We start from the raw sequence: 24,429 nt of genomic DNA, 5'->3' as shown, positions 1-24,429 counted from the left end.
ACTCCGTCTCAAAAAAAAAAAAAAAAAAAAAAAAAACTACAAAAACTAGCCCGGCAAGGTGGCGGCACCTGTAGTCCCAGCTACGCAGGAGGCTGAGGCAGGAGAATGGCGGGAACCTGGGAGGCGGAGCTTGCAGTGAGCTGAGATCCGGCCACTGCACTCCAGCCTGGGTGACAGAGCGAGACTCCGTCTCAGAAAAAAAAAAAAATAATAATAATAATATATTTCTGCATCACAACTGTTACACACACACACACACACACAGACACACTCACTGTTCCCCAGTCTATCAATCTGCCATTTGACTTCACGGCACTTTTTTCAATCTATAGTTTGTCAAATAAGCTATATTTTCCTTTCTGGTTTTGTGATCTCTTGCTGAAACTCCTCCCTCCCCACTTTCCCTACCCAGTTATACAACATGCAGACAACATACAAATATTCTCCTAATTTGTCTCTTTTTTCTTTTTCCCCCAGAGATGGAGTCTCACTCGGTCACCCAGGCTGGAGTGCAGTGGGTGCAACCTCCATCTCCTGGGTTCAAGCAATTCTCCTTTCTCAGCCTCCCGAGTAGCTGGGGTTACAGGCTTATACCACCCCGCCCAGCTAATTTTTTTTTTTTTTTTTCAAGTAGAGACGGGGTTTCACTCTGTTGGCCACTCTGCTTTCAAACTCCTGGCCTCAAGGGATCCACCCACCTTGGCCTCCCAAAATGCTAGGATTACAGTCATGAGCCGCCACAGCCAGCCTCTCTCTGTTTTTTGTCTTTTTTTTTTTTTTTTTTTTAAGAGACAGGGTCTTGCTCTGTTGCCCAGGCTGGAGTGCAGTGGCACGATCACAGCTTACTGCAGCCTCGAAATGGGCTCAAGCCAGGAGCCTCAGCCTCCCGAGTAGCTGGCACCACAGGCATGCACCACCATACCCACCCTCCTAATTTCTCTTGAAATTCTTCTGTGCCTTTACTTGTACACATCCAGATCTTCCACCCATCTTATCTATAGAAGATTTTGGCCAGATGGAGAGCCGATATGTCACTACTGCTGCTAAACCAACCGTCCTTTCCACACTGACTTGAAATCTGTCTTCTGTCATGCGTGTATATATATACACACACACACACACACTTAGATCTATTTCTAGGCCATCTATTCTGTGCCAGAGATGTCTGTGTCTTCCTGTGTCAGGACACATGTATTACTTTTAGAATCAGAAGAAAGGGTTATTTTTGTTTTTGATTTTTTTTTTTTTTTTAGAACAATGTCTTTGGACCCCCTGCTGAGCCTGGACCCTGGAAATTCCTGGCAGCTGGGAGGCCAGGGGAGAGAGGACAGCAGGGAGGGTGTCACAGCCCTGAATCAAGGGAGAGGAGAAATAAGGAGGGCCCAGCTGCTTGTAAAATAGTCTTCCCTTTTATTTTCAATCAACCCTTTTCCAAGTTAGTGCCACGAGTTGAGATCAGGGGTCAGAGCCCACTGGGACGTGGTGGGGGCAGCAGGGGGACTCATGTCCCCCGCCCCCAGCTCAGTCCCTCCAAGGATGGGACTGGCAGCCAGGGATGAAGGGTGTGAGGCTGTCTGCCCCCTCCCCTGCCAGCCCTACTCCGTAGTCTGCCCCCTCAGCTACTCCCAAGGCCAAGGACAGGGAGGCAGTCCTGTGCAGGCTGTCCGTGGCCAAGAGTGTTAGTGGTCAGAGCCCAGGCAGGCTGGGTTAGTGGGGTCTCCTCCGGCAGCCAGGGAAGGAACTGCGGAGAGAGGGAGAGACAGAGCAGTGATGCAGGTGGGAGGGTCTGCCCCATGTGATCCACCCAGCACGCAGCCCATGCCTGGAGCAGCTTGGAGGGCAGGAGGAGAGGCCAGAGGCCAGGCTGTAGGAGCTGGGGGTGTCCCTTGGAAGCTCACCGAAGAGGGGAGCCAGGGTCCAGTCCGGCAGGGAGGAGGGGCTCAGATAGACGACTGCCACTGCACAAAGCGCTTGGATTCCTGCTGGAAGATTCAGGGGAGAGGAGGGAATGGAGTGGGAACTGGTTTTGTACTGTGGGAGCCCTGCCCCTCCTCCCTCATGCCTGAGTCCAGGCCCCCAGCCCCTCCTCCCTCAGACCCAGGAGTCCAGGACCCCAGCCCCTCCTCCCTCACACCCGGGAGTCCAGGCCCCCAGCCCCTCCTCCCTCAGGCCCAGGAGTCCAGGCCCCAGCCCCTCCTCCCTCAGACCCAGGAGTCCAGGACCCCAGCCCCTCCTCCCTCACACCCGGGAGTCCAGGCCCCCAGCCCCTCCTCCCTCAGGCCCAGGCATCCAGTACCTGAGGGTTGAAAGGGTCGTCATCGTCTGTGTCATCGTAGTCGTCACTGGGGTTTGATGCGGGGCATGGCAGAGAGGCGGGATGGGGACCCATCAGGAGGCTGCACCCCCCACCCCAACCGTGGTCCCCAGGTGCTGCCCCTGCCAACCGTGGTCCCCAGGTGCTGCCCCCCCTCCCCAGGACCCTGCCCTCCCCCGCTCCTGACCTGGGTGGGAAGAGGGCCCAGGCTCGGGGCAGGCTGCAGAGTGCAGTGGCCAGTGCTCCTGCGGACAGCAGGGAGAAGAGCAGCAGGAAGAGCAGACCTTCCAGGGCGTCTTCGCACAGGCCCCGCAGGGCTGCGCCATAGTCCTGAGGGGAGGGTGTCATCGGGCAGTGCTCCCACCCCCTCCTCCACCAGCACACACTGTGCACACCAGTCTGGCTGTCCTCCCAGCTGTGGTACTGCACACGTCAGCTGACTGCTCTGTGACTCAGTTTCCCCTGTCAAAGGGCAGTTCTGAGAATACAGTGGGGTCGTTGGTGTGATAGGCCTGGCACTCAGGAATTAATTGCACAGGCTCCAGACTTGGCGTCTCCTGGGCTGTACACACCCCCCCTCCCAACCCTGTGTCATTGCAGGCCCCCATCTCCCATCTCCCTTTCACATGGGTCCTCCCCCACCAGCACCTCACATCCAGAACCAGTCCAGCATCTCCCATCAGCCCTGGGCCCTCTCCTCCATCTTCATCTGCCCAGGAACCTGAGAACTGCCCCTCCCGTTTCCCTTCTGCCTCCTGGCAGCGGCACCCCCTGCAGGAGCATCCTCTCCTGTACCAAGCGCCCACAGGCCAGCCACTGCCAGCTCTGCCTTAGCCCAGGGGTGAGGGCTTCGTAACTGGGCCCTGCTGACATTTTGAGCCAGATCATTCTCTGTGGTGACGGCACTGCCCTGTGTGTTGTGGGGTGCTGAGCAGCACCGCTCAGTTCCACCCACCAGATGCCAGGAGGACCCCCTCCCGCAGTGTGGCAACCAACAGCAACTCTGCACCCAGCCAAGTGTCCGTGGGGGCTAGAGCACATGGAACGGCACGTAAAAGAACCAATCAGTGGCTCAGGATGACACCACACACACATAATACACACTCAACATGCCAACAAATGCTGGCTCTGATGACTGTCATCCCAAGAAATCAGCAGAAAAGGCCTTCACCGAATGCTAAGCACCTGCACAGCCTAATGCATTCAGTCGGGGTTGACAGAGCCTGCTCCGCCCCGGGCGCTGCCCCTGGTACCAGGAAACTTTGGTAAACAGGACAGAGAAGGTCATCTCAAGGGGTGGTGTGTGCAACGAGGTAGGAGGGCGAGGGTCAGTGCAGGGTGGGGGTAGGTCAGGTGACCCCACCAGCAGGGATGGGTCCTCCAGGAAGGAGCCAGGCAGAGGGCTGTGCAGAGGAAGCTGGGAAGGGCTGAGGCCAGAGGCAGACGTATCCAGGACTGACCACCCAGGCCCTTGTAGGTCAGGGCGAGGAGCAGGGATTTTAATCTGTGTCCAGGGGGAATCACCAAGGGTTTTAAGCAGAGGAAGAACTTGATCGGATTGTGTTTTAAAAGGATCACCCGGCTGGCTGGCTGCTGCATGCAGGACAGACAGGGGTAGGCGAGGGGGGACAGGGAAGAGGCCCCTGCGGTCATGGAGTTTAGGATGCAGGTACCCGGGCACAGTGGTGGAGGTAGGAACAGTGGTGGGAGTCCAGATAGGTTGCAGAGGAAGGACCAACAGAACTTGTTCCGAGAATGGTTGTGGGAGGTAAGAGCAGGGAGCTGGTTGTGGAAGGTATGAGCCTGAGTTTCTGGCAGCAGCACCTGGTTGAGGTGGGGTGTCTGTTACTAAGCCAGTGAGGGCAGGGGTAGGGACCTGTCGGGGCAATGGAGGCTCTGTTTTGAGAGTATTGGTACATGCACACTGTTCTTCATCCTCACAACAGCCCTGCCAGGCAGACACTGACCCCCACACACTGCTGCCTTTTGCAATGGTGGAAAGAAGTTGCAGCCCAGAGAGGGCAAGCTACTTGTCCGGAGTCACACAGTCTGGAAAGGGCAGAAGTGAGATGGAGCTGATTCACTGAGGCTCCAGCGCACACCCTCCTTCCTCCTCGTCCCTGATGTCCCTTATTATTGATTTTTTTTTTTTTTAATGTTAAAATAGAGATGGGGTTTCACCATGTTGGCCAGGCTGGTCTTGAACTCCTGAGCTCAAGGAGTTCTGATCTGCCCCACTGGGCCTCCCAAAGTGCTGGGATTACAGGCACAAGGCACCCATGCCCAGCCCCCTCTATTTTTTTTTTTTTTTTCTTTGAGATGGATGATCGCTCTGCCTCCCAGGCTGGAGTGCAGTGGCATGATCTCAGCTCACTGGACCTCCACCACCCTGGTTCAAGCAATTCTCGTGCCTCAGCCTCCTAAGTAGCTGGGAATACAGGGGTGCGCCACCACGCCTGGCTAGTTTTTCTGTATTTTTAGTAGAGATGGGATTTCGCCATGTTGGCCAGGCGGTTCTCAAACTCCTGACTTCAGGTGATCCACCCACCTTGGTCTCCCAAAATGCTGGGATTAGGGGCATGAGCCACAGTGCCTGGCCTGGCTGATTATTCTTGATTTTTAATCTGTGAGGACCCTGATGCCCTGACAGGGGAGATGGAGGCCCGGGGTCTCATGGTGCAGCCGTAGGGGAGGATAGAGTGATCCATCCTCCTCCTTCCCTTCTCTCCCTCCACGAAGGAGTCTGGGGGCCTGTATTCCAGCCCAGTTTCTGTCTAGGCCACAGAAAAGTGCCTGGACCGCAGTTTATCCTTATGCAAAAGATGAGGGCAGCCCTGGGCTGGGTGGGGGCCCAACCTTTCTCACCTCAATAGTTGGCAATTCTGAACATGGCTTCAGTGCTTGCTCCCCACTCCCTTTTTGGAATGCCAATTTCAGAAGGGCGGGGGGGCAGTGGGAGCCACAGAAGGGGTCTGTCTGAGCCAGACCAGGGAAAGCTCAGGTCCACGTATGGTGTAGATGAATCCCTTTTGGGTAGGGTTGCCAGATCAAATTCAGGACTTCCAGTTCAATTTGAATATCAGATGCCCATAAGGCTAAACTGGGGTCCAGGCAGTTTTCTGTGGCCTAGGCAGAAACTGGGCTGCAATACAGGCCCCCCCAGACTCCTTTGTGGAGGAAGGGAAGGGAAGGAGGAGGACAGATACATAATTTCTAGTATAAGTATCTCCCTAGCATTGCACTGGGCATACTTATAGCAGAGTGGTTTGCTGTTTGCTGAATCTGGCAGCCTTATTCTAGGGTCCATGCTTCCTTCTCCAGGGGAGAGAACGAGGCCTCAGCTGCAGTAGGGGCATTGGGCATTGAAAGTAGATGGATGAGGCCGGGTGCGGTGGCTCAAGCCTGTAATCCCAGCACTTTGGGAGGCCGAGACGGGCGGATCACGAGGTCAGGAGATCGAGACCATCCTGGCTAACACGGTGAAACCCCGTCTCTACTAAAAAATACAAAAAAACTAGCCGGGCGAGGTGGCGGGCGCCTGTAGTCCCAGCTACTCCGGAGGCTGAGGCAGGAGAATAGCGTGAACCCGGGAGGCGGAGCTTGCAGTGAGCTGAGATCCGGCCACTGCACTCCAGCCTGGGCGACAGAGCAAGACTCCGTCTCAAAAAAAAAAAAAAAAAAAAAGAAAGTAGATGGATGGCCGGGCGCGGTGGCTCAAGCCTGTAATCCCAGCACTTTGGGAGGCCGAGACGGGCGGCTCACGAGGTCAGGAGATCGAGACCATTCTGGCTAACACGGTGAAACCCTGTCTCTACTAAAAAATACAAAAATCTAGCCGGGCGAGGTGGCAGGCACCTGTGGTCCCAGCTACTTGGGAGGCTGAGGCAGGAGAATGGCGTAAATCCGGGAGGCAGAGCTTGCAGTGAGCCAAGATCTGGCCACTGCACTCCAGCCCGGGCGACAGAGCGAGACTCCGTCTAAAAAAAAAAAGTAGATGGATGAAGACATTCCAGAAGCAGAAAGGACAAGACTGGGCAACTGCCTGGCTGTGGGGGGCAGGGGGTGGGGCCCTCCGGAAGGTCCCTCTCTCTTCAGTATGCACGGGCTGGCTGGCCGTGGGACCTTGGGAAAGTCCCTCAACTCTGCATCTCATCTTCTAAGTCTGTTAAGTGGGATAATCCTAGTTCCTTCCTCATAGCATTGTTATGAGTCATGGATGAGTGACCACCTGTGAAACGTAACAGGGTCAGGTACTCGGTGAAGCTATGCACATGTGCGGTCTTTGATGGGCAGACTGGCTGGGGAAAGGCATCCTCGAGTGTGTGTTTTAGAACAGCTGTCACTGGTTTTGTTTGTTTGTTTGTGACAGAGTTTCGCTCTTGTTGCCCAGGCTGGAGTGCAGTGGCGCAATCTCGGCTCACTGCAACCTCTGCCTCATGGGTTCAAGTAATTCTCCTGTCTCAGCCTCCCGAGTAGTTGGGATTATAGGTGCGTGCTACCACCGCACCTAGCTAACTTTTTGTATTTTTAGTAGAGACTGGGTATCACCAGGTTGGCCAGGCTGGTCTTGAACTCCTGATCTCAGGTGATCCACCCACCTTGGCCTCCCAAAGTGCTGGGATTACAGGTGTGAGCCTCTGCACCCAGTCAGCTCCTACTGTTTTATAAGGGAATTTTTTTTTTCAATCCTCACAACCATCCAGTAAAAAAAAAAAACAAAAACAAAAAAAACACTCGTCCTTCCTCACGGTACGGGTGGGAAGCAGAGTCAGCCATGCTCACCTGTCTATGGCCTTGCAGCCTACAGCAAAGCCCAAGCTGGAGTCTGCAGGACACCAGATATCTTTCCTCCTGGGCACCCTGCCCGCCCCTGCCTGTCCAGTGTATGAACAGCACACACCCCAGGGGAGCTGGACAGGTGCCCACTCTTGCAATCCCAGTTTTATAAGTGAGGGAACTAACTGAGGTACAGAGAAGTTAAGTGACTTGCCCTTGGTCAAGAGCTAGGACTGGAACCCAGGCAGTCTTACTCCTGAACTCACTGAGTGGCAGCCTCTAGGAGGGAGGGAGAGGCAGGAGGAAGGAGACAGGAGAGAAGACAAGGAAGGAAAAGGTGGCAGGAATGGACGGGGAGGGTGGGATGGGGACCGAGGGAGGAGTGCGGGAGTTGTGGGGGGAAGGGAGGGAGGAGGGAAGGAATATGGATAATGCTTGATAGGTAGGTAGATGACAGGTAGAGAATAGATATAGGACAGATAAATCATATAAACAGAGGATACAGAGATATCCTCAGGCGCAATGGCAGGGGTCCAAGGAGAGGAAGGAGGTAGTTCTGTGGGTCGAGGCAGAGGCTCCCGAGACTCCCCGTGGGAGAAGAAATTGGCAGGGGAAAGGGGGTTCACCTTGTGCAGGCCACGGCAGTGCAGCAGTGCCACCAACTGGTGGAAGTTTCCTTCTGTCACATTCACAGTCTCCTCCAAGGACAGCAGAGGCTTCTACAGGGCGAGGAGAGGTCGTTTTCCCACCTACTCGTCAGGCTCGCCCATCGCCCTGGCCCCGCCCACAACCCAGGGCCCCGCCCACACACAGCCAAGGGGTCCGGTTCTTTGGGTCCCACCCACGCCCCACAGCTCCACCGTGCCCCTCCCGCCTTCCCCTTGGGGTCTGCGTGTCTGGGGAGCGCCCACCCACCGACCTGCGCTGAAGGGAACTGAGGCACAGCTTCTCTCTCCAGGCCCAGCAGCTGGGAGTGGATGTTGGCCAGAGCTCGCTGGGACAGAGTCAGCCTCTGCAGAAAGAGAAAGGGAGGGAGGAGGACCCAGGAGTCGACGTCCCCGGTCCTCCTTCCTCTCCTCCGGACAAAGCACTCAGGCCCCTGGCCTGCATCCTCCCCGGAACCCAGGAGTCCAGGCCCCAGCCCCAGCCCCTCCCCCTCCCTTCAGAGTCCAGATTTCTGGTTCCCTCAACACCCCTTTCCCTTGCCCGCAGCCCTAACCTGTTGGAAGGGGTTGGAGACGGCCTGGTTGCAGAGGAAATAATAGCTCAGGATGTCTGAAGTGGGAGGAGGAGAGGGGAGGAGGCCATGAGCCTGGGCCCCCAGGGACCTCCCGGGGGAAGGCCGGGGACTGGGGGGTTAGCAGGGTTAGGGGCCTCAGCCCAGCTCTGGAGCCCTCCTGGAGCCAGATGGCCTTACCTTCAGAGACCCGCCAGCCCCGCGTCCCTTCTGCTCCTGCCACAGCCAGAGCAGGCGCTGGTGCGCATCCCTGTACTCCCTGGGAACCCCTGACTTCATGGTGCTCCCGTTTTCTCCAGGGGGTGAAACCCCCCATTCCTGACGCCCAGAAGCACCCTTTTCTGACCCTTCTCTCTCTTCCTGGCACCAGCATATTTATCCCGCTCTCTTTTCCAGCGCACCAGGAGAGGCGCTGCCAGCTGGAGCTGAAGGGATGAGGGTCTGGGGGGTGGCGGGGCTCCAGGAGGGCTCCAAGCTGGGGAGTGGTCAGGAGCCCTGCTTCCCTTCCAGAGGGCTGGGTCTCGCCTGGCGGGCTGTACCCCGACCCCACCCTGGGCAGGACCGGGCACAGAGGAGGCCTGAGGAAGCCAGGGCCTGCACTGCCCAACCCGGCAGACCCACCGGGCCCTTGGAAATCACCTGAGCTGAGCCCTGTCTCCTCCTGGGTCAGGTTCAGAACATAAGGGTCTGGATTGGAGCAGAAGTCACTGAGGCCCTGCGTGAGGCAGCAGAAAAGGGGTCAAACTCGAAACTGCCCCGATTCTACACTTCCACAGCACCCAGTGCCTGGCTCCCCGGCTCCCCTCCCCACTCAGGGGTCCAGGTCCCAGCCCCTCCTCCCTCAGACTCAGGAGTCCAGGCCCCAGGCCCCTCCTACCTCAGACCCAGGGGTCCAGACTCCCCAGCCCTTTATCCCTCAGACCCAGGAGTCTAGGCCCCCAGCTTCTCCTCCCTCGCACCCAGGAGTCCAGACCCCCAGCCCCTCCTCCCTCGTTCCTAGGAATCCAGGCTTCCAGCCCCTCCTCCATTACAGCCTAAGCATCCAGGACAACAACCTGTACCCACTCAGGACCCAGGAAACCAGTCCTAAACCTCAGAGCTGTGATCGTGCCCCCCAATTCCTTTCTCTACTAAGCCATGCCATCCCAGGATCCAGATGTTGAAGTCTGCAGGCCCCCTGAGTGCCAGAGCCCAATGGCCCAGCCCCGGCACTCACCACGGCCGTGGCTGCCTCCAGGCCCATGGAGCCCCAGCTCAGGACGAGAACCAGGAGACTCATGACCGTCATCCTAGAGTGGGGGAGGGAGGATCAGCCTGGGGTTCTTAATCTCCTAGCCTAGCCTCTTTCCACACCCCAAATCCCATCACAGCCACCCCCCCACCCCACACCCACCTCTGGAGCCTGGAGGATCAGAATTAGGGACACAGAAGTTCGGTGGTGGGGGGTAAGCCAGTGGCTGCTGACGTCCAGCTGGACATCTGGCTCCTGCCCAGATGAGCAGGGTGTGGGGCATGAGCAGGAGCCTGGGCTAGGGGGTCGTAGCTTGGATCCCAGCTCCAGGACCCTGAGACGGTGACTGCTCACTGCCCCCGAAGGCTCCCAAGTCCACCCACAGCCTGGTCAGCCTCTGGCTCTGCCCTGTCTCCTCTGAGAATGGGAGACAGTTCCAGGGCTGAAATCTGAAAGTCTCTGGACTTTCTAGGTGAGGAGGGGTGCAGGTGGCGTGTCAGCATTGGTAGGGTGACCAACAAGCAGGAAGGGCACCCAGGGGTCCCCAAACTGAAGGCCTGGCCTCCAGTCCCAGACCTGCCCTGTGTTGGCTAGGTTTACCTGTCCGCAAACCTTCGTGGGGTCTCTCCCACTCTCTCAGGGACAATGGAGGCATGAGTTCAACTCCGCCCCACCCCACCAGGGCCAGAGAGGATGCAGGGACTCCTCCAATGGGAATGGCCTGCCTGCTTCAAATCCCAGCTCTGGCACTTCTAGCTGTGTGGCCCTGAGCAAGTGGGCCAGCCTCTCTGATCTTCAGTCCCTCCCTCTGTTAAACAGGGAGAAGGGCCAGGTGTGGTAGCTTGTGCCTGTAAACCCAGCACTTTGGAAGGCTGAGGCAGGCAGATCACTTGAGGCCAGGAGTTCGAGATCAGCCTGGGCAACATAGCGAGACTCCATCTCTACAAAAATATGCAAAACTTAGGCCAGGCGCGGTGGCTTATGCCTGTAATCCCAGCACTTTGGGAGGCAGAGGCAGGCGGATCACCTTAGGTCGGGAGTTCGAGACAATCCTGACCAACATGGAGAAACCCCATCTCTACTAAAAATACAAAATTAGCCAGATATGGTGGCACATGCCTGTCATCCCAGCTACTTGGGAGGCTGAGGCAGGAGAATCGCCTGAACCCAGGAGGCAGAGGTTGCAGCGAGCTGAGATCGTGCCACTGCACTCCAGCCTGGGCAATAAGAGCGAAACTCCATCTCAAAAAAAAATAGCCAGGAGTGGTGGCATGAGCCTATGGTCCCAGCTACTCTGGAGGCTGAGGTGGGGGGATCACTTGAGCCTCAGGGGACAGAGGCTGCAGTGAGCCGAGATCGTGCCACTGCACTCCAGCCTGGGCAACAAAGCAAGACCTTCTCAAAATAAAAATAAAAATAAAAAGCAGGGAGAAGGAAGCACCTTCCTCACAGGATAGGCATGAGGCACTCCAGGGAGTACGGAGAAGGGTCAGGTGCGCAGAGCCATCTATGAAACAAGCGTGGTCCTGTGGCTCCGCCACGACGCTTAAGGGCCGCTCAGCCTCGGACTGGGCCACCCTCTGCCTCAGGTCCCTGACCGGCCACACGGAGTCTTATGGTAACTCCTTTATCTGAAGGAATCAGCATGCATGACCCTCAATAGATCATCATCCTCATCTTTTTTTTTTTTTGCACTCTGTCATCCAGGCTGGAGTGCAATGGTGTCATCTCGGCACACCGCAACCTCCACCCTCCGGGTTCAAGCAGTTCTCCTGCCTCAGCCTCCTGAATATCTGGGACTACAGGTGCCTACCACCACACCCGGCTAATTTTTGTATTTTTAGTAGAGACGGGGTTTCTCCGTGTTGGTCAGGCTGGTCTCGAACTCCTGACCTCATGATCCACCCAGCTCGGCCTCCCAAAGTGCTGGGACTACAGGCGTGGGCCACAGCGCCTGGTCTCATCCTCATCTTTATTGCAAACACAATGATTATTTCTGCCATGATTCCAGCATACTTCATACGGTGAGGGCTGCCTGTTTTCAGGTCTGTCTCCGCCTCCCTCCTGGGCTGCTCTGACTCTCTTTTCTTCGTGTGTACCCAGCCCTGAAGGACCACCGTCCTCCGTGTAGGACAGTTGTAAGACTGAGGTCCTGCCTGCCAGGAGAGTGCCAGGCATGCACTGGGGAACCCCTACTGCCTACACTTACACGATCACCAGCCACTTGCTCTGCTTCGCCAGGCCCAGGAGGGTGAAGAGGCAGACCAGCAGCTCCAGGAGCAGCAAGAGGACATAGGCCAGCCACCTGGGAGGGGAGATGGTAGGGCTGAAACCACAAACCTGCCTCCAGGCACCCTGGTGGAACAGCAACCCCGCCACCAACGTTCACCCTGCACCCCCAGCTTAGCCTCACATTCACTACCCTCCAAGCTGAGCCTCCTGCTGTTTACTGTGTCTGGGCCACAGCCCAGCTCATCTGTGAAATGGGCTCATCAGGAGATGGGTCACTGGAGAGGTTTAGAATACAGGTCCTGGGCACCTGGGACTATCCCCTGGCCGGGTCGCACACACGTGCCCTGGACCAGGGACATGTGATGTGTCCTCTCCGAGCTCCCCATCCCCGACCCCGCCCTGCAGAGTGGAGATAGTCCTTCTCAGACTGCACCAAGGATCCCGTCGCATCCCCTGAGGGCATGACGTCTGGAGGCAGAGGCTGCCTGGTCTCAAATCCAGCCCCTCCGCTTAATCGGCCGGGTAACTCTGTCTGGGTAACCTTAGCCTCTCGTTCCTCAGTTTCCCCACCTGCAACGTGGGGAGCACAGCACCACTGGCTTGAGAATGTTGCCTCGAGTGGGATGCGTGACTAGAAGTGCTCAGAGAGTGCCAGGCACGTGGACACACTTAGAGGTTAGCCTGAGCATGAAAGAGGGAACTGAGATGTTATTTAATAGTTAATACTTGGCCGGGCGCAGTGTAATCCCTGCACTTTGGGAGGCTGAGGCGAGCGGATCACTTGAGGTCAGGAGTTTGAGACCAGCCTGGCCAACATGGTGAAACCCCGTTTCTACTAAAAATACAATTAGCCGGGTGTAGTGGTGCATGCCTGTAATCCCAGCTACTTGGGAGGCTGAGGCAGGAGAATCATTTGAACCCAGGAGGCGGAGGTTGCAGTGAGTCGAGATGGCGCCATTGCACTCCAGCCTGGGCAACAAGAGTGAGACTCAGCCTCAAAAACGAAAAAAAAAAGTTAATACTTAAATATCTGCGAAGCGCCCACCACCATGATTCAGGAGGTGCAAGCACCCAAGCCACAGTGAGAGACAGGACCAGCTGGGTTTCCTAGGCCCACCAAGAACCCCTAAGCCTAGCTGGGAAGGTGACCACCCCCACCTTTTTTTTTTTTTTTTTTTTTTTTTTTGAGACGGAGTCTCGCTCTGTCGCCGGGGCTGGAGTGCAGTGGCCGGATCTCTGCAAGCTCCACCTCCCGGGTTCACGCCATTCTCCTGCCTCAGCCTTCCGAGTAGCTGGGACTACAGGTGCCCGCCACCTCGCCCGGCTAGTTTTTTGTACTTTTTTAGTAGAGACGGGGTTTCACCATGTTAGCCAGGATGGTCTCGATCTCCCGACCTCGTGATCCGCCCGTCTCGGCCTCCCAAAGTGCTGGGATTACAGGCTTGAGCCACCGCGCCCGGCCCACCTCCACCTTTAAACACGGGGCGTGCAACTTAGTTCACACCTGACCAATCAGGTAGCAAAGAGAGCTCACTAAAATGCTAATTAGGCAAAAACAGGAAGTAAAGAAATAGCCAATCATCTATCGCCTGAGAGCATAGGGGGAGGGACAGTGATTGGGATATAAACCCAGGCATTCCAGCCAGCCACGGCTACCGGCTTTGGGTCCCCTCCGTTTGTATGGGGGCTATTTTCACTCTATTAAATCTTGCACCTGCACAGTCTTCTGGTCCGCGTCTGTTATGGCTCGAGCTGAGCTTTTACTCGCCGTCCACCACTGCTATTTGCCACAGTCGCAGACCCGCGGCTGACTTCCACCCCTCGGGATCCCGCAGGGTGTCCGCGTGCTCCTGATCCAGCCAGGTGCCCATTGCTACCCCCAATCGGGCTAAAGGCTTGCCTTTGTTTCTGCACTGCTAAGTGCCTGGGTTCGTCCTAATCGAGCTGAACACTAGTCGCTGGGTTCCACAATTCTCTTCCGTGACCCACGGCTTCTTTTTTTTTTTTCTTTCTTTTTTTTTGAGACGGAGTCTCACTCTGTCGCCTGGGCTGGAGTGCAGTGGCCGGATCTCAGCTCACTGCAAGCTCCACCTCCCGGGTTCACGCCATTCTCCTGTCTCAGCCTCCCTAGTAGCTGGGACTACGGGCGCCCGCCACCTGGCCCGGCTAGTTTTTTGTATTTTTTAGTAGAGACGGGGTTTCACCATGTTAGCCAGGATGGTCTCGATCTCCTGACCTCGTGATCCGCCCGTCTCGGCCTCCCAAAGTGCTGGGATTACAGGCTTCAGCCACCGCGCCCGGCCAACCCACGGCTTCTAATAGAGCTATAACACTCACCGCATGGCCCAAGATCCCATTCCTTGGAATCCATGAGGCCAAGAACCCCAGGTCAGAGAACAAGAGGCTTGCTGCTATCTTGGAAGCAGCCTGCCACCATCTTCAGAGCTCTGGGAGCAAGGACCGCCCCCAGGGAACAGCAGTGCAGTGCCGGGCACACTGTGAGTGCCCAGTTAATCCTGCCATTCTCTGCAGGCCCCACAAACTTGGGCTTCACTCCTTACCCTCATCTCTGGCTGTTTTCCCCCAGCCTCACAAGTGCCCCCTCCTGCAAGACTCCCTTGAGGGCCCCTGATTTGTCTCTTGAGGGACTCCCAAGTGTGGGGTGCTTTCGCAGTGGTGCACCCGGAATATATTTTCTAGTGATGGTGGGTCTGTCTCATCCTGGCGTCACCCTCATGGCTACCCCCACTTCCCTGCCCTCCCCCAGGAGGAGGAGCTGAGGCCCGGCTTGTGTGGCCCCCGGGTCTGACCACAGTGCAGGACATGGACTTCCTCAAACTCAGGCCTGTCTGTCTGTTGCATCTGCTGCCCTGCGGGTGTGTCTTGACCTCCAGCTTTTTCAGCCCCAGTCTGCCTTCCCCACTCCAGGAAGGTCTCCTGAATCTCAGCCCATGCCCCACAGGCAGGGCCCCCAGCTGACGTCGCATGAATGAATGAATGAATGAATGATTACTAATGGTCAAAGCGATAAGGATGCCATCATGGTGGCCATTGGGAAGGGTGGGTGCCTGGATGCTGCACAGCTCCCTGCCTCCTCTCCTCCAAATGCCACCTTCTCAGTCGCCCTGATGAACTGCCAGACTCTGTTCCACCTCATCTCCCTCTATAATTTTCTTTTTTTCTTTCTCTCTCTTTTTTTTTTTTTTGAGACGGAGTCTCACTCCACCACCCAGGTTGGAGTGCAGTGGTGGGATCTCCACTCACTGCAAGCTCCACCTCCTGGGTTCACGCCATTCTCCTGCCTCAGCCTCCTGAGTAGCTGGGACTACAGGCTTCCGCCACCACGCCCGGCTAATTTTTGTATTTTTAGTAGAGACGGGGTTTCACCGTGTTAGCCAGGATGGTCTCCATCTCTTGACCTCGTGATCCTCCCACCTCGGCCTCCCAAAGTGCTGGGATTACAGGTGTGAGCCACCGTGCCCGGCCCCCTCTGTAATTTTCTCCAAAGTTCTCATGGCCCAGCACCTTTCAGAAGGTTTTGCTCTGCGTTTGTCCCTTGCTGGCGCCCCCTAGAGGACACAGCCACGTGGCAGGGATTTCTGCCTCTTGCTCACCGCCCTGCCCCTCCACCTGGATGGCTGCACTTCCCGTGCACCTCTGCGGTGCTCTCCCTGTGCCAATCGCCCTTCTCAGCACTCAGATGCCAACTCAACAGTTCACAACAATTTAACAAGGGGGACGGTGCCCCGATTCCCATTTCACAGATGGGGCCTGCAAAGTAGCTTGATTGCAGCTGCGTGGTTAGGGAGGGGCTGGCTGGCTTTCAAGTACAGGTTCCTAACCTGTAGGTACGCTGCCTCTTTCGCCAGAGCTAAATAAATGGTGCGGAACAACACTTTGGGAGGCCTAGGAGGGCAGATCACGAGGTCAGGAGTTCGAGACCAGCCTGGCCAACATGGTGAAACCCCCTCTCTACTAAGAATACAAAAATTAGCCAGGCGTGGTGGCGCATGCCTGTAATCCCAGCTACTCCAGAGGCTGAGGCAGGAGAATTGCTTGAATCCGGGAGGCGGAGGTTGCAGTGAGCTGAGATCGCGCCATTGCACTCCAGCCTGGGCAACAGAGCGAGACTCCATTTAAAAAAAAAAATAGTGCTGAAAAAACACACGTGTCACACGGATGAACGGGTGAGTGAGTGACCTGCTGGGTTAGTTCAGGAGTGACTGAGTCCAAGAGTGACTTGCTTAATAAGTGAGTCAAGGAATGAACGCATGTGTGAATAAGTGAGTGGAGTGATGATGGAGGGGGTGGGTGAGTGAATGGGTGAGGACATGGGTGTCAGGATGGCCATGGGGTCCCGTGATCTGTCCCTCCACAGCAGGGTTTATTGACCTCATCATTTTTTTTTTTTTTTTTTTTTGAGATGGAGTCTCTCTATCGCCCAGCCTAGAGTGCAATGGCGAAATCTCAGCTCACCACAACCTCCACCTCCCGGGTTCAAGGGATTCTCCTGCCTCAGCCTCCCGAGTAGCTGGGATTACAGACGTCTGCCACCACACCTGGCAATTTTTTGTATTTTTGGTAGAGTCGGGGTTTCACCCTGTTGGCCAGGCTGGTCTCAAACTCCTGACCTCAGGTGATCCACCCACCTCAGCCTCCCAAAGTGCTGGGATTACAGGCCTGAGCCACTGAGCCTTGCCAGCCTCGTCATCATTGACACGGTGGCTGGATCATTCCCTGCCAGTGGGTGGGGAGGGGGGTCCTGTGCCTTGCAGGGTGTTGAACAGTCCCTGGGCCCTACCCACTGGATGCCAGAAGGTGCACACCGCCCCCCACCGGCTGTCACAACCAAAACTGTCTCCAGACATGGCCAACTGTGCCCCGGGGGACTCCGTCTGAGAGCTGCTGGCACAGAGAGCAAGAACAGCAGCAGCCTCTCACCTGTATTCCTCCACGAAGGACACATCTTCAGCCACCTGCAGGGGGCTCAGGGGCACTCCCTGCCAGAAGGCCAGCCCCTGCAGCTGCTGGGCCACCGCCTCTGCCTGCCGCCGAGCCCCTCGGGCAGCAGCCACCAGCTCCGTGCGCGGCTCGAGCACCTCCTCCAGGGTGGTCAGCTCTGTCCTCACTGCCTCACCCAGCCTCTCCACCATCTCCAACACCTGGGGACAGGACAGGGGCTGAGGTCTGGGAAGGACATCCTTGGGAGAGCCCGCAGTCAAGGCCTGGGGTTTTAGAGGTGAAGGAGGGGTGCACAGTAGTGGGTGTCTGAGATCTGGAGTCTGGGACATCTGAGGATTGAGGAAGGGAAGGGGTTGGGGAGGGGCTCCAACATCAAGTTCCTGGAGTTCTGTGGCCTCTATCCAGAGCCCTGGGTGGTTGGTAACTTGAGCCCAGGGTAGTGAGTCCAGCCCCAGGACTGAGATTAAGTCTGGAGCTTTAGGTCTGAAGTTTTCATCCGCCTTCCAGAATCTGGGGTCTCAAGTCTGGGTCCCATGGTCTAGGGTCTGCAGCTGGACATGGAATCTAAGGCCTAAAGTGGGGCCAGGCCTCAGCCCCAGGGCCCAGAATCCTGGAGCTGAGGTCAGAGCTAAAGCCTCAAGTCGAGGACCTGGGCCTCAGAGCGGGGGTCCCTGAGCTTGCTTATGGGCCAAGAATCGGGTCTGAGGCCCTGGATCTGGCCTGAGGACAGGGGCTGGTGTCCCCGGTAGTTGGTTTCTGTGTGGTTTGGGGGTTTCAGGTAAGGTCCAGGGCTGGACCTGGGTGTGGGGTCCTCAATTTGCAGCCAGGGTAGGGGGTTGGGTGGACAGTCTGAGGTCTGTGGGTCTCAGGATGAAGTTCCGAATCTGGGGTCCTATGCTTCAAGCCTGGGGTCTTAGCTCTGAGTCTGGATCCCTTTGTCTTTGGGTGTGGGGAGCCCATCCGGGTGTGGGTCTGGGGTCCCACTGGTCGCTGGCCCCTCACCAGGTGGTCAATGGCGCTGAGTGTGTGGTTGGCGTGCAGCAGCGCGGAGCTGAGCTGGGATACCCCATCACTGGTCTCACTGTTGCCATAGAAACCGATGCCAATGCCAATGCTGAGCGGAGGAGGAGGGAGAGGAATCTCAGCGGGTCCCAGGACCCCAGGGGCCACCGTCCCCTCCCACCCCATCCCCTCCACCCCGCCTTCTTATCCACCCCTCCCATCTCTCAGCCCCACCCCATTGGTCCAGCCCGTGGGAAAAGGGCGACTTCAGCCTGGCCCCCATCGGTTGCCAAGGTAACGGGAAGGCCTCACTCCCCCAGCGGAGGGACGTCATTGTGATGCTAATGGTGGGTGGAGTGGTAGGGGGGGAGGGAGCCCCCGATTTAACTCGCACCTCCCTGGAGCAGAACCCCAGTCACACCCAGCTTCGGGATGGGCCGTCTTCCCCTCCCCACGACTGCCTGCCCCACACCCTTCCCCCGCATCCTTTGCCAGGCAGGCAGCCCTCCTGGCACCTGTCCTAGGGTGCTCTAGGGTCCTTGGAGTCCGCAGCGTCAACCCCTCGTGCTGAGACGTCCCCCGCCCCCACCTGCTGGGGGTTCCTAAGGGTACGAGGGGGCAGCTGCCACCATCTCCTGGGGGGGACGCTGAGCCTGGAGCTCTCAGCCTTCCCCCACCCGGGACCCAAGCGTCTGGCCAGCTGGGAGGGAAGTAAGGGAATGTGGGAGGGAGGCTGGAGGATGGGCCAGAAGCCGTGCCCCCGCCCGGGCCCTGCCAACACACAGAGCTCCATTGTGGGGCCTGAATGTGGGGCCCCAGACCCCTCCCGTCCCCGCCCCCGGCCGGTGTCCCGCAGTGGAGGGGGCGGGAGCCTGACACCCTCACAGTTCCCAGCCCCGGCTGGGCCTCCACCCCCATCCCTCGGGTCGGACGCCCGGTGTCCCCGCCCCATTGTTTGCAGTCCTACAAAGCTCCTCTTGTTCCCCGGCTGCGGGGGCTGGGGCCGTGTCTCTCCCCCACTGGGCCTTTGTCCACCTCCCCTGTCTCCCCCCACGCCAGAGAGCCGGAGGAGGAAGCGTCCTGGATACAGGGCACCCATGCAGGTCCCTCCCCTTGCCCACTGTGGGTCTGGGGGCAGGCCTCTGGCCCTCTGGGACCGCCCCCCCCCCCCCCCCCCCGTCTGTGGCAGAGGATAGCCGTCTGTAACTTGCGGGTGCCGCTCTGCTGGGGAGGGGGCTATGCTCAGAGCTTGCTTTTGGTAGGTGGTGTGTTCACATTGGAAGCCCCCTAAGCTCCCTTTGAGGGGTGTGACGGGGTCCTACTAACCTGGGTCTGAATCTCCATGCTGCCTCTTAAGCCACGTGGCCTCGAAAGGTGACCTCCCCTGTGTCCCTGAGCCTTCCTCTCTGGAAACTGGGCCTGACACCCCTGAATCCAGCAGCGTTATTGTGAGAAGGACTTAGACCAGCTCAGGTCTGGGCACAGATGAGGTGCTCTTGGAGGGTGAGTATCTATTTATCGTCCGTCTCCCTGATTAGAACATAAGCTGCATGAGGGGCTCCTTGCCTGGCTTGGTCAGTATCTGGCACATAGTAGATACTCAATAAATAGCTGTCGAATGAATGAGCTGGTGAATGACGGAATGACAGACATCACCAGTTAACGTTGGTTGAGAGTAGCTGCAAGCCAGACACTGTGCTTTCTCTCCATCTTACCCCAGCAGGAGGTGGGCGAGGCGATAATACCCACTTTACAGAAGTGGACATTGAGGCCCAGGGAGACTATCACTCCCTTAGGTCACATGGCTATTCAATGGGAGAGCCACCAAAACCAAGCCATCTGACTGCCCCTGCACCTTCTCACCAGATGACTGCCCTTGATTCACTTCCTCTCCAGAACCTCACTTTCTCCATCCATCAAATGGAAGAGTCCTTCCTGCTGTGGGCTGAAGTGGGCTTGCAAATGGCGGGGAGAGGGACGAGGGAATTTCCTCCTTCCTGTCTGCTGCCTCCACATCCCCGGAGGACACCCCCAGGAAGGCCAGCAGAGAGCTTGGGGAGCCCTGTCCCCACCGCCCACCCACCCTGGGGCCCCATTACCAGCCGGCGAGAAGGGCGACAATGCAGCTCCAGGTGACGCAGCCTCCTCCGGGCGAGGGGGTCTTGGACCCTGGAGGCTCGGGCGGCCGGCAGCAGCAGAAGCGGATGAGGTAGACAGCGATGAAAATGAGGCTCAGGCCCAAGCCCAGGCCCGCCAAAGCCGCCACCAGCAACAAGGCCTGGAGAAGAGGGTGACATCAGGCCTCCGAGGGCACCAGCGTGGTCCACACTCAGATCCCCCTTCCTGCGTGGCTTGGGGGTCGGGGTCTGGGATGTCAGAGTGAAGGTGGGAGGCATCCCTGGCCTAATCTTGGGGGAGATTGGGGCCCAGCTCCTCCCAGGCTGGCAGCTGGGGCTCCAGGTGTCAGGGCCAGCTTGCTGGAGGGAGCTTCCAACTGGGGGCCCCAAGCCTTGGGTCCCAGTTCTGCTCTGCCCTCCAATGGCTGTGCAACCTTTAGCAGGAACCACCCCTTCTCCGAGCCAGGGTTTCCTTCTGCAGCCAGCAGTTGGAATGGAGCATTTCCCGAGGCCCCTCCACAGTCCTGTGGGATCAGGGGGGCGGTGGGGGTGTGGGGGCACCTGTTCCTGGTGCCTCGGGCCAGGCTGGGGGAGGTGTGCTTCCTCCCCCTCTCCTCCCTGCTCACTGTCTCCCCTGCTGCTGAGCGCCACACCCACTGCGCCTGAGCTTGTCACCCAGTGATGGGGCGAGGGGCTGTGTGGCAACGTGTGTGTGTGTGTGTGGTGTGTGTGTGTGTATGCAAGACTCAGAAATGGAAACTGGGAGAATGAAGACAGAACAGAGAGAGAGAGAGATGGAGGGAGGCGCAGGCAGAAAGACACAACCAAAAAAAGAGACAAAGATAAGACAAGGTTTGGGCATGAGTCAGAAAAAGGCAGAGAGCAAAAAGGATCAAATCAGAGAGGAAGAGCAGAGTAAGGAGAGAGAGCGTGAGAACACTATAGAGACAGGAGAGACACACAAGGACAGAGAGGCTGAGAGAGCCAAGGCCCGAGAAGACAGAGGCAGGCAGTGGAAACATTCTGCGGTGGGGAAAGCCTTGCAGAATAACAGGGTCTCCACGTGGTGGGGATTTTCCAGCTGACCTGTGCAGTCCCAGAGGCCCAGAGGACCACAGTGGCCCAGGGGGTTTGCACGGAGCCCCGGAGCTTGGAGGGACAACATTGGGATCAGAGTCACATTTCTGGACTTGCCAAGGCTGTTTCCCCTAAACCATGGTGTTTCTGCCTTTGTCCACACACACACACACACACACACACACAGAGGCACAGTGGTGTGTGTGTGTGTCCCAAGTGTGTGCAGTGTTTGTGTTTCCGGTGTGAGACTGGATGTTTTTATCTTTGGGTTGTCTCCATGAGATGAGGATGCACCTGAGTGTGCCTCCTGGGTGCTCTTCTGTCTGCAAATGAGAACATCTGTGGGCATTTGCATGTTCTGGGCACAGTTCCTTGGGTCTGTGAGTGGGTCCGGTTGTGTGTGTGTAACAGTGTGGGTGAGTGTGTGTGGATGCGTGACTGCATGTGAGGGTGTGTGTGCACATGAACGTTAGAGTCAATATATGTGTGCATATGTGTGTATATGTGAATGTGAAATGTATAAATGTTTGTGTATGTGCATGTGTGTATGTATACGGGAGTATAAACGTGTATGTGTAACTGTGCATGCATGAGTGTGTGAGCATATATATATAAGTGCAGTGTGTGCTTGTATATGGGAGTAAATGCTTATGTGTGTATGTGAGCGTGTGTTGAGTCACTGTGTGCAGTGTGTGTGCATATGTGTGATTGTGTATGTGTAAGCGGGTCTAGCCATGTGAGTGTATGCATGTGTCTATATGTGCGTATTGTATGTGGGTGTGAGTGCATAGTGGGAGTAGTAAATGGGTATATGTGTGTGTGCATATGTGTGTGCATGTGGTGTATGAGAGTAAGTGGATGGCCGGGCGCAGTGGCTCAAGCCTGTAATCCCAGCACTTTGGGAGGCCAAGACGGGCGAATCACGAGGTCAGGAGATCGAGACCATCCTGGCTAACACGGTGAAACCCCGTCTCTACTAAAAAATACAAAAAACGAGCCGGGCGAGGTGGCAGGCGCCTGTAGTCCCAGCTACTCGGGAGGCTGAGGCAGGAGAATGGCGGGAACCCGGGAGGTGGAGCTTGCAGTGAGCTGAGATCCGGCCACTGCACTCCAGCCTGGGCGACAGAGCAAGACTCCGTCTCAAAAAAAAAAAAAAAAAGAGAGTAAGTGGGTGTGTGTGTGCCTGTGCAGATGTGTGTGAGTGTGTGCATGTGTGTAATGAAAGTGGGCGTGTGTGTGCCTGTGCAGATGTATGTAATGGGAGTATGTGCATGTGAGTGTGTAATGGGAGCGTGTGTGTGCCTATGCAGATGTGCATGTGTACTGGGAGTAAGTGGGCGTGTCTGAGTGTGCCTGTGCATATGTGAGTGTATGCATGTGTGTAATAAGATTAAGTGGACGTGTGTGTGTGCCTGTGCATATGTGTGTGTGCAGGTGTGTAATGAAAGTAAGTGGGCATGTCTGAGTGTACCTGTGCATGTGTGTGTCTGCATGTGAGTGTGTTGGAGTAAGTGGGCGTGTGTGTGTGCGCCTGTGCATATGCGGGTGAGTGTGTGTGTGTGTGTGGCTGTGTGCCTCCCCGCGGGCCAGTGTCCCAGAGGCCCTGGCTGTTTCTGTAGCTGTGCCCACGGTGGTCGCGTCCCTGGAGGGGTCCCCCTCTCCCTCCTCGGCTGTGGGGCTCTGCCTGCGCATCCCTGCCACCCTGACCCTGACCCCTGACCATGGCGCCCCCATGGAGTGAGGCTCCCCCAAACCCGTGCCTCTGGCGGTGACTGGGGCTGGGGCCGCGGATTCCTGCGTAAGGCTTCGGGAGGTCTCGGGGCCAGAGCGGGCGTGAGTCTGGGCGGAGGAGGCCGGAGCCGGTGGAGCGGCGGGTTGGAGGTGGCCGTTGTGTAACTGCGAGGCTGTGGGCGAGGGGACGGCGGTCCCCGTGTGTGGGGAGAGGGGGCGGGCGAGGAGCAGGCGGGGAAGAGCTGCTCAGGGCTGTGCCAGCCATGACCCAAATAGCTCAGAACACAGCACGCATCCCCTCCGCGCTTTTCTGGGACCCCCCTCCACGCCCCCTGAGCTCTCCAATCCCAGCCCCCTTTTCCCAGGAGCAACCCAGGACAGCGCCCAGGGACTCAGGCCCCATCGGCAGGGCCAGGACCCGTCCTGGGGCCACATCGGGACTCCCTGCACCCCCACCCGTCCCCAGCTCTGCCAAGCCTTTCTCCTCATTAATCTCAAAGTCAAGGACTTGAATTAAACTGGGTCAGAGGACAGCTCTTTCGCCCGCTGGAGCTGCCCCGAGCTGGGTCCCTTCCCCAGGGACCCCGGCTTCTGCGAGGTTCCCACACCGGCCCCACCCTCGGGACCCGGGTCTGTCATCCCGAGGCTCCCCAAACCCAGCCTCATCTCGGCCCTCACCCCTGCAGCGTCTTGACCACCCCTTCTTTCTTGGGACGGGCAGGAAGCTTCCTCTCCCAGCGCGCCTTCATTTTCCAGCCCTGGCACTCAGCCACTTGAGCCCCCTTCCCCATTTCAGACTTTCAATCCCATCCCAGCACCCCAGAAGCCAGCGTTTTCCCCTCCGCCGTTATCAGGTCCGCTGTCTCCTGGGTCCCACCGTATCTGGGACATATTCACCTGCTCTGATCCTGTGGGGCTGGGTCATCTTTTAGGGCAGGGAGAGTAGACCTAACCTCCCGATGACCCTGGAGGCCGGCTTCCCAGGCAGGTATCAGACACCGGGAATCCGGGACCCCGTCCCCTCCCCTCCATGAACTCAGGGGTCCAGACGCCCAGCCTTCCCTTATTGAGAGAGCTCGAGGTGTGGACCCCGAGCGCGCGTCCCGGGAGAACCTCCAGGTATGGAAGCCCCAGGCTCCTCCTCCCTTCTCAACCCCAAAGTCCGGGCCGGCCCCCAGGCTCCCGGGGAGCTCAGAAAATCTGTGACCCAGCCCCCTCCTCCCTCGGGACCCAGGAGCTCCGGCCCCCAGCCCTGGCCCCCAGGCCCGGCGCCCGGTCCCACCTGCTGGTATTCCTGCTCTTGGGGCGCGAAACCGCTGGGCACCGGCCGGAGCTGGAAGTCGGCGCGGGGCAGCTGGTGGAGGAGATGCACCCAAGCCGAGGGCCGGTAGCCCGGGGGCGCCCCCATGGCCCCCGGGGGAGGGGGCAGCGGGGCGGACGCCGGGGCTGCGGGAGCCTCCGGAGTCGAGCGGGGCGCGGGCGGCGCGGGGTCTGGCTGGGCTCAGGGGAGCGGGAGCGGGGGGGAGGCAGGGGGTGGGGGGCGGAGATTGGGGGGAGGGAGGCGCGGGCCGGGCGGGGACGGTGCTGCCCCTGGTGGTCGCGGCGGGGACTGCGGGAGTCAGGAGGCTCCAGCGCTCCACTCCTCCCGCCCTCCCCCCTCCCCCCACTGTGGTCGCGGCTCCCACCTGCTGCCCGCGCAGGTACCGCGCTGCTGGCGTCGGTGGCATCCGGAGAGCTGGCTTGCACCGCG

The 24,429-nt window shown here is 57.9% G+C and overlaps 3 protein-coding genes across 6 annotated transcripts in view; 1 reads left to right on the top strand and 2 right to left on the bottom strand.

Moving 5' to 3' along the window:
• The window catches only part of LILRB3 (leukocyte immunoglobulin like receptor B3), a 250,857-nt gene that overhangs the window by 89,692 nt on the left and 136,736 nt on the right, over nt 1–24,429 (bottom strand). The window lies entirely within an intron of this gene.
• TTYH1 (tweety family member 1) lies at nt 1,252–24,214 on the bottom strand. 4 transcript variants are annotated; one of them, XM_033229123.1, is made up of 14 exons: nt 23,962–24,214; nt 19,854–20,032; nt 17,755–17,866; nt 16,732–16,952; nt 11,768–11,863; nt 9,544–9,616; nt 8,967–9,042; nt 8,310–8,365; nt 8,010–8,102; nt 7,717–7,809; nt 2,502–2,644; nt 2,297–2,342; nt 1,899–1,982; nt 1,252–1,741 (listed from the first exon to the last, which is right to left on the bottom strand). In XM_033229123.1, the coding sequence occupies exons 1-13, from the start codon at nt 24,085–24,087 to the stop codon at nt 1,941–1,943; spliced, it is 1,356 nt and encodes a 451-aa protein (XP_033085014.1). In that variant the 5' UTR covers nt 24,088–24,214; the 3' UTR covers nt 1,252–1,741; nt 1,899–1,940. The 4 variants fall into 4 exon arrangements, with proteins under 4 accessions (XP_033085014.1, XP_033085015.1, XP_033085012.1 ...); XM_033229124.1 differs by having other exon boundaries at nt 1,899–1,979; XM_033229121.1 differs by lacking the exon at nt 2,297–2,342.
• LOC117093695 (proline-rich receptor-like protein kinase PERK2) lies at nt 18,276–19,843 on the top strand. Its single transcript, XM_033229212.1, has 2 exons — nt 18,276–19,012; nt 19,112–19,843. The coding sequence occupies exons 1-2, from the start codon at nt 18,560–18,562 to the stop codon at nt 19,130–19,132; spliced, it is 474 nt and encodes a 157-aa protein (XP_033085103.1). The 5' UTR covers nt 18,276–18,559; the 3' UTR covers nt 19,133–19,843.

The sequence above is a fragment of the Trachypithecus francoisi genome, unplaced genomic scaffold, assembly GCF_009764315.1.
Source record: "Trachypithecus francoisi isolate TF-2019V2 unplaced genomic scaffold, Tfra_2.0 Lachesis_group12, whole genome shotgun sequence".
Lineage (NCBI taxonomy): Eukaryota > Metazoa > Chordata > Mammalia > Primates > Cercopithecidae > Trachypithecus > Trachypithecus francoisi.
Note: the sequence above shows the minus strand (reverse complement) of the source record. Positions and strands in the feature narration are given on the sequence as shown.

What these genes read in the sequence shown, in the direction of transcription:
- TTYH1 (XM_033229121.1), bottom strand. Translation starts at nt 24,087, where the DNA reads ATGGGGGCGCCCCCGGGCTACCGGCCCTCGGCTTGGGTGCATCTCCTC. An exon ending in TCCTTCGTGGAGGAATACAG is followed by an intron (nt 11,864 to 16,731) that starts GTGAGAGGCTGC and finishes CTCCCCTCCCAG; the next exon opens with GTGGCTGGCCTATGTCCTCT. An exon ending in AGCAAGTGGCTGGTGATCGT is followed by an intron (nt 9,617 to 11,767) that starts GTAAGTGTAGGC and finishes CCCCCACTCTAG; the next exon opens with GATGACGGTCATGAGTCTCC.
- LOC117093695 (XM_033229212.1), top strand. Translation starts at nt 18,560, where the DNA reads ATGTGGGGCCCCAGACCCCTCCCGTCCCCGCCCCCGGCCGGTGTCCCG. An exon ending in ATGCTCAGAGCTTGCTTTTG is followed by an intron (nt 19,013 to 19,111) that starts GTAGGTGGTGTG and finishes CTGCCTCTTAAG; the next exon opens with CCACGTGGCCTCGAAAGGTG.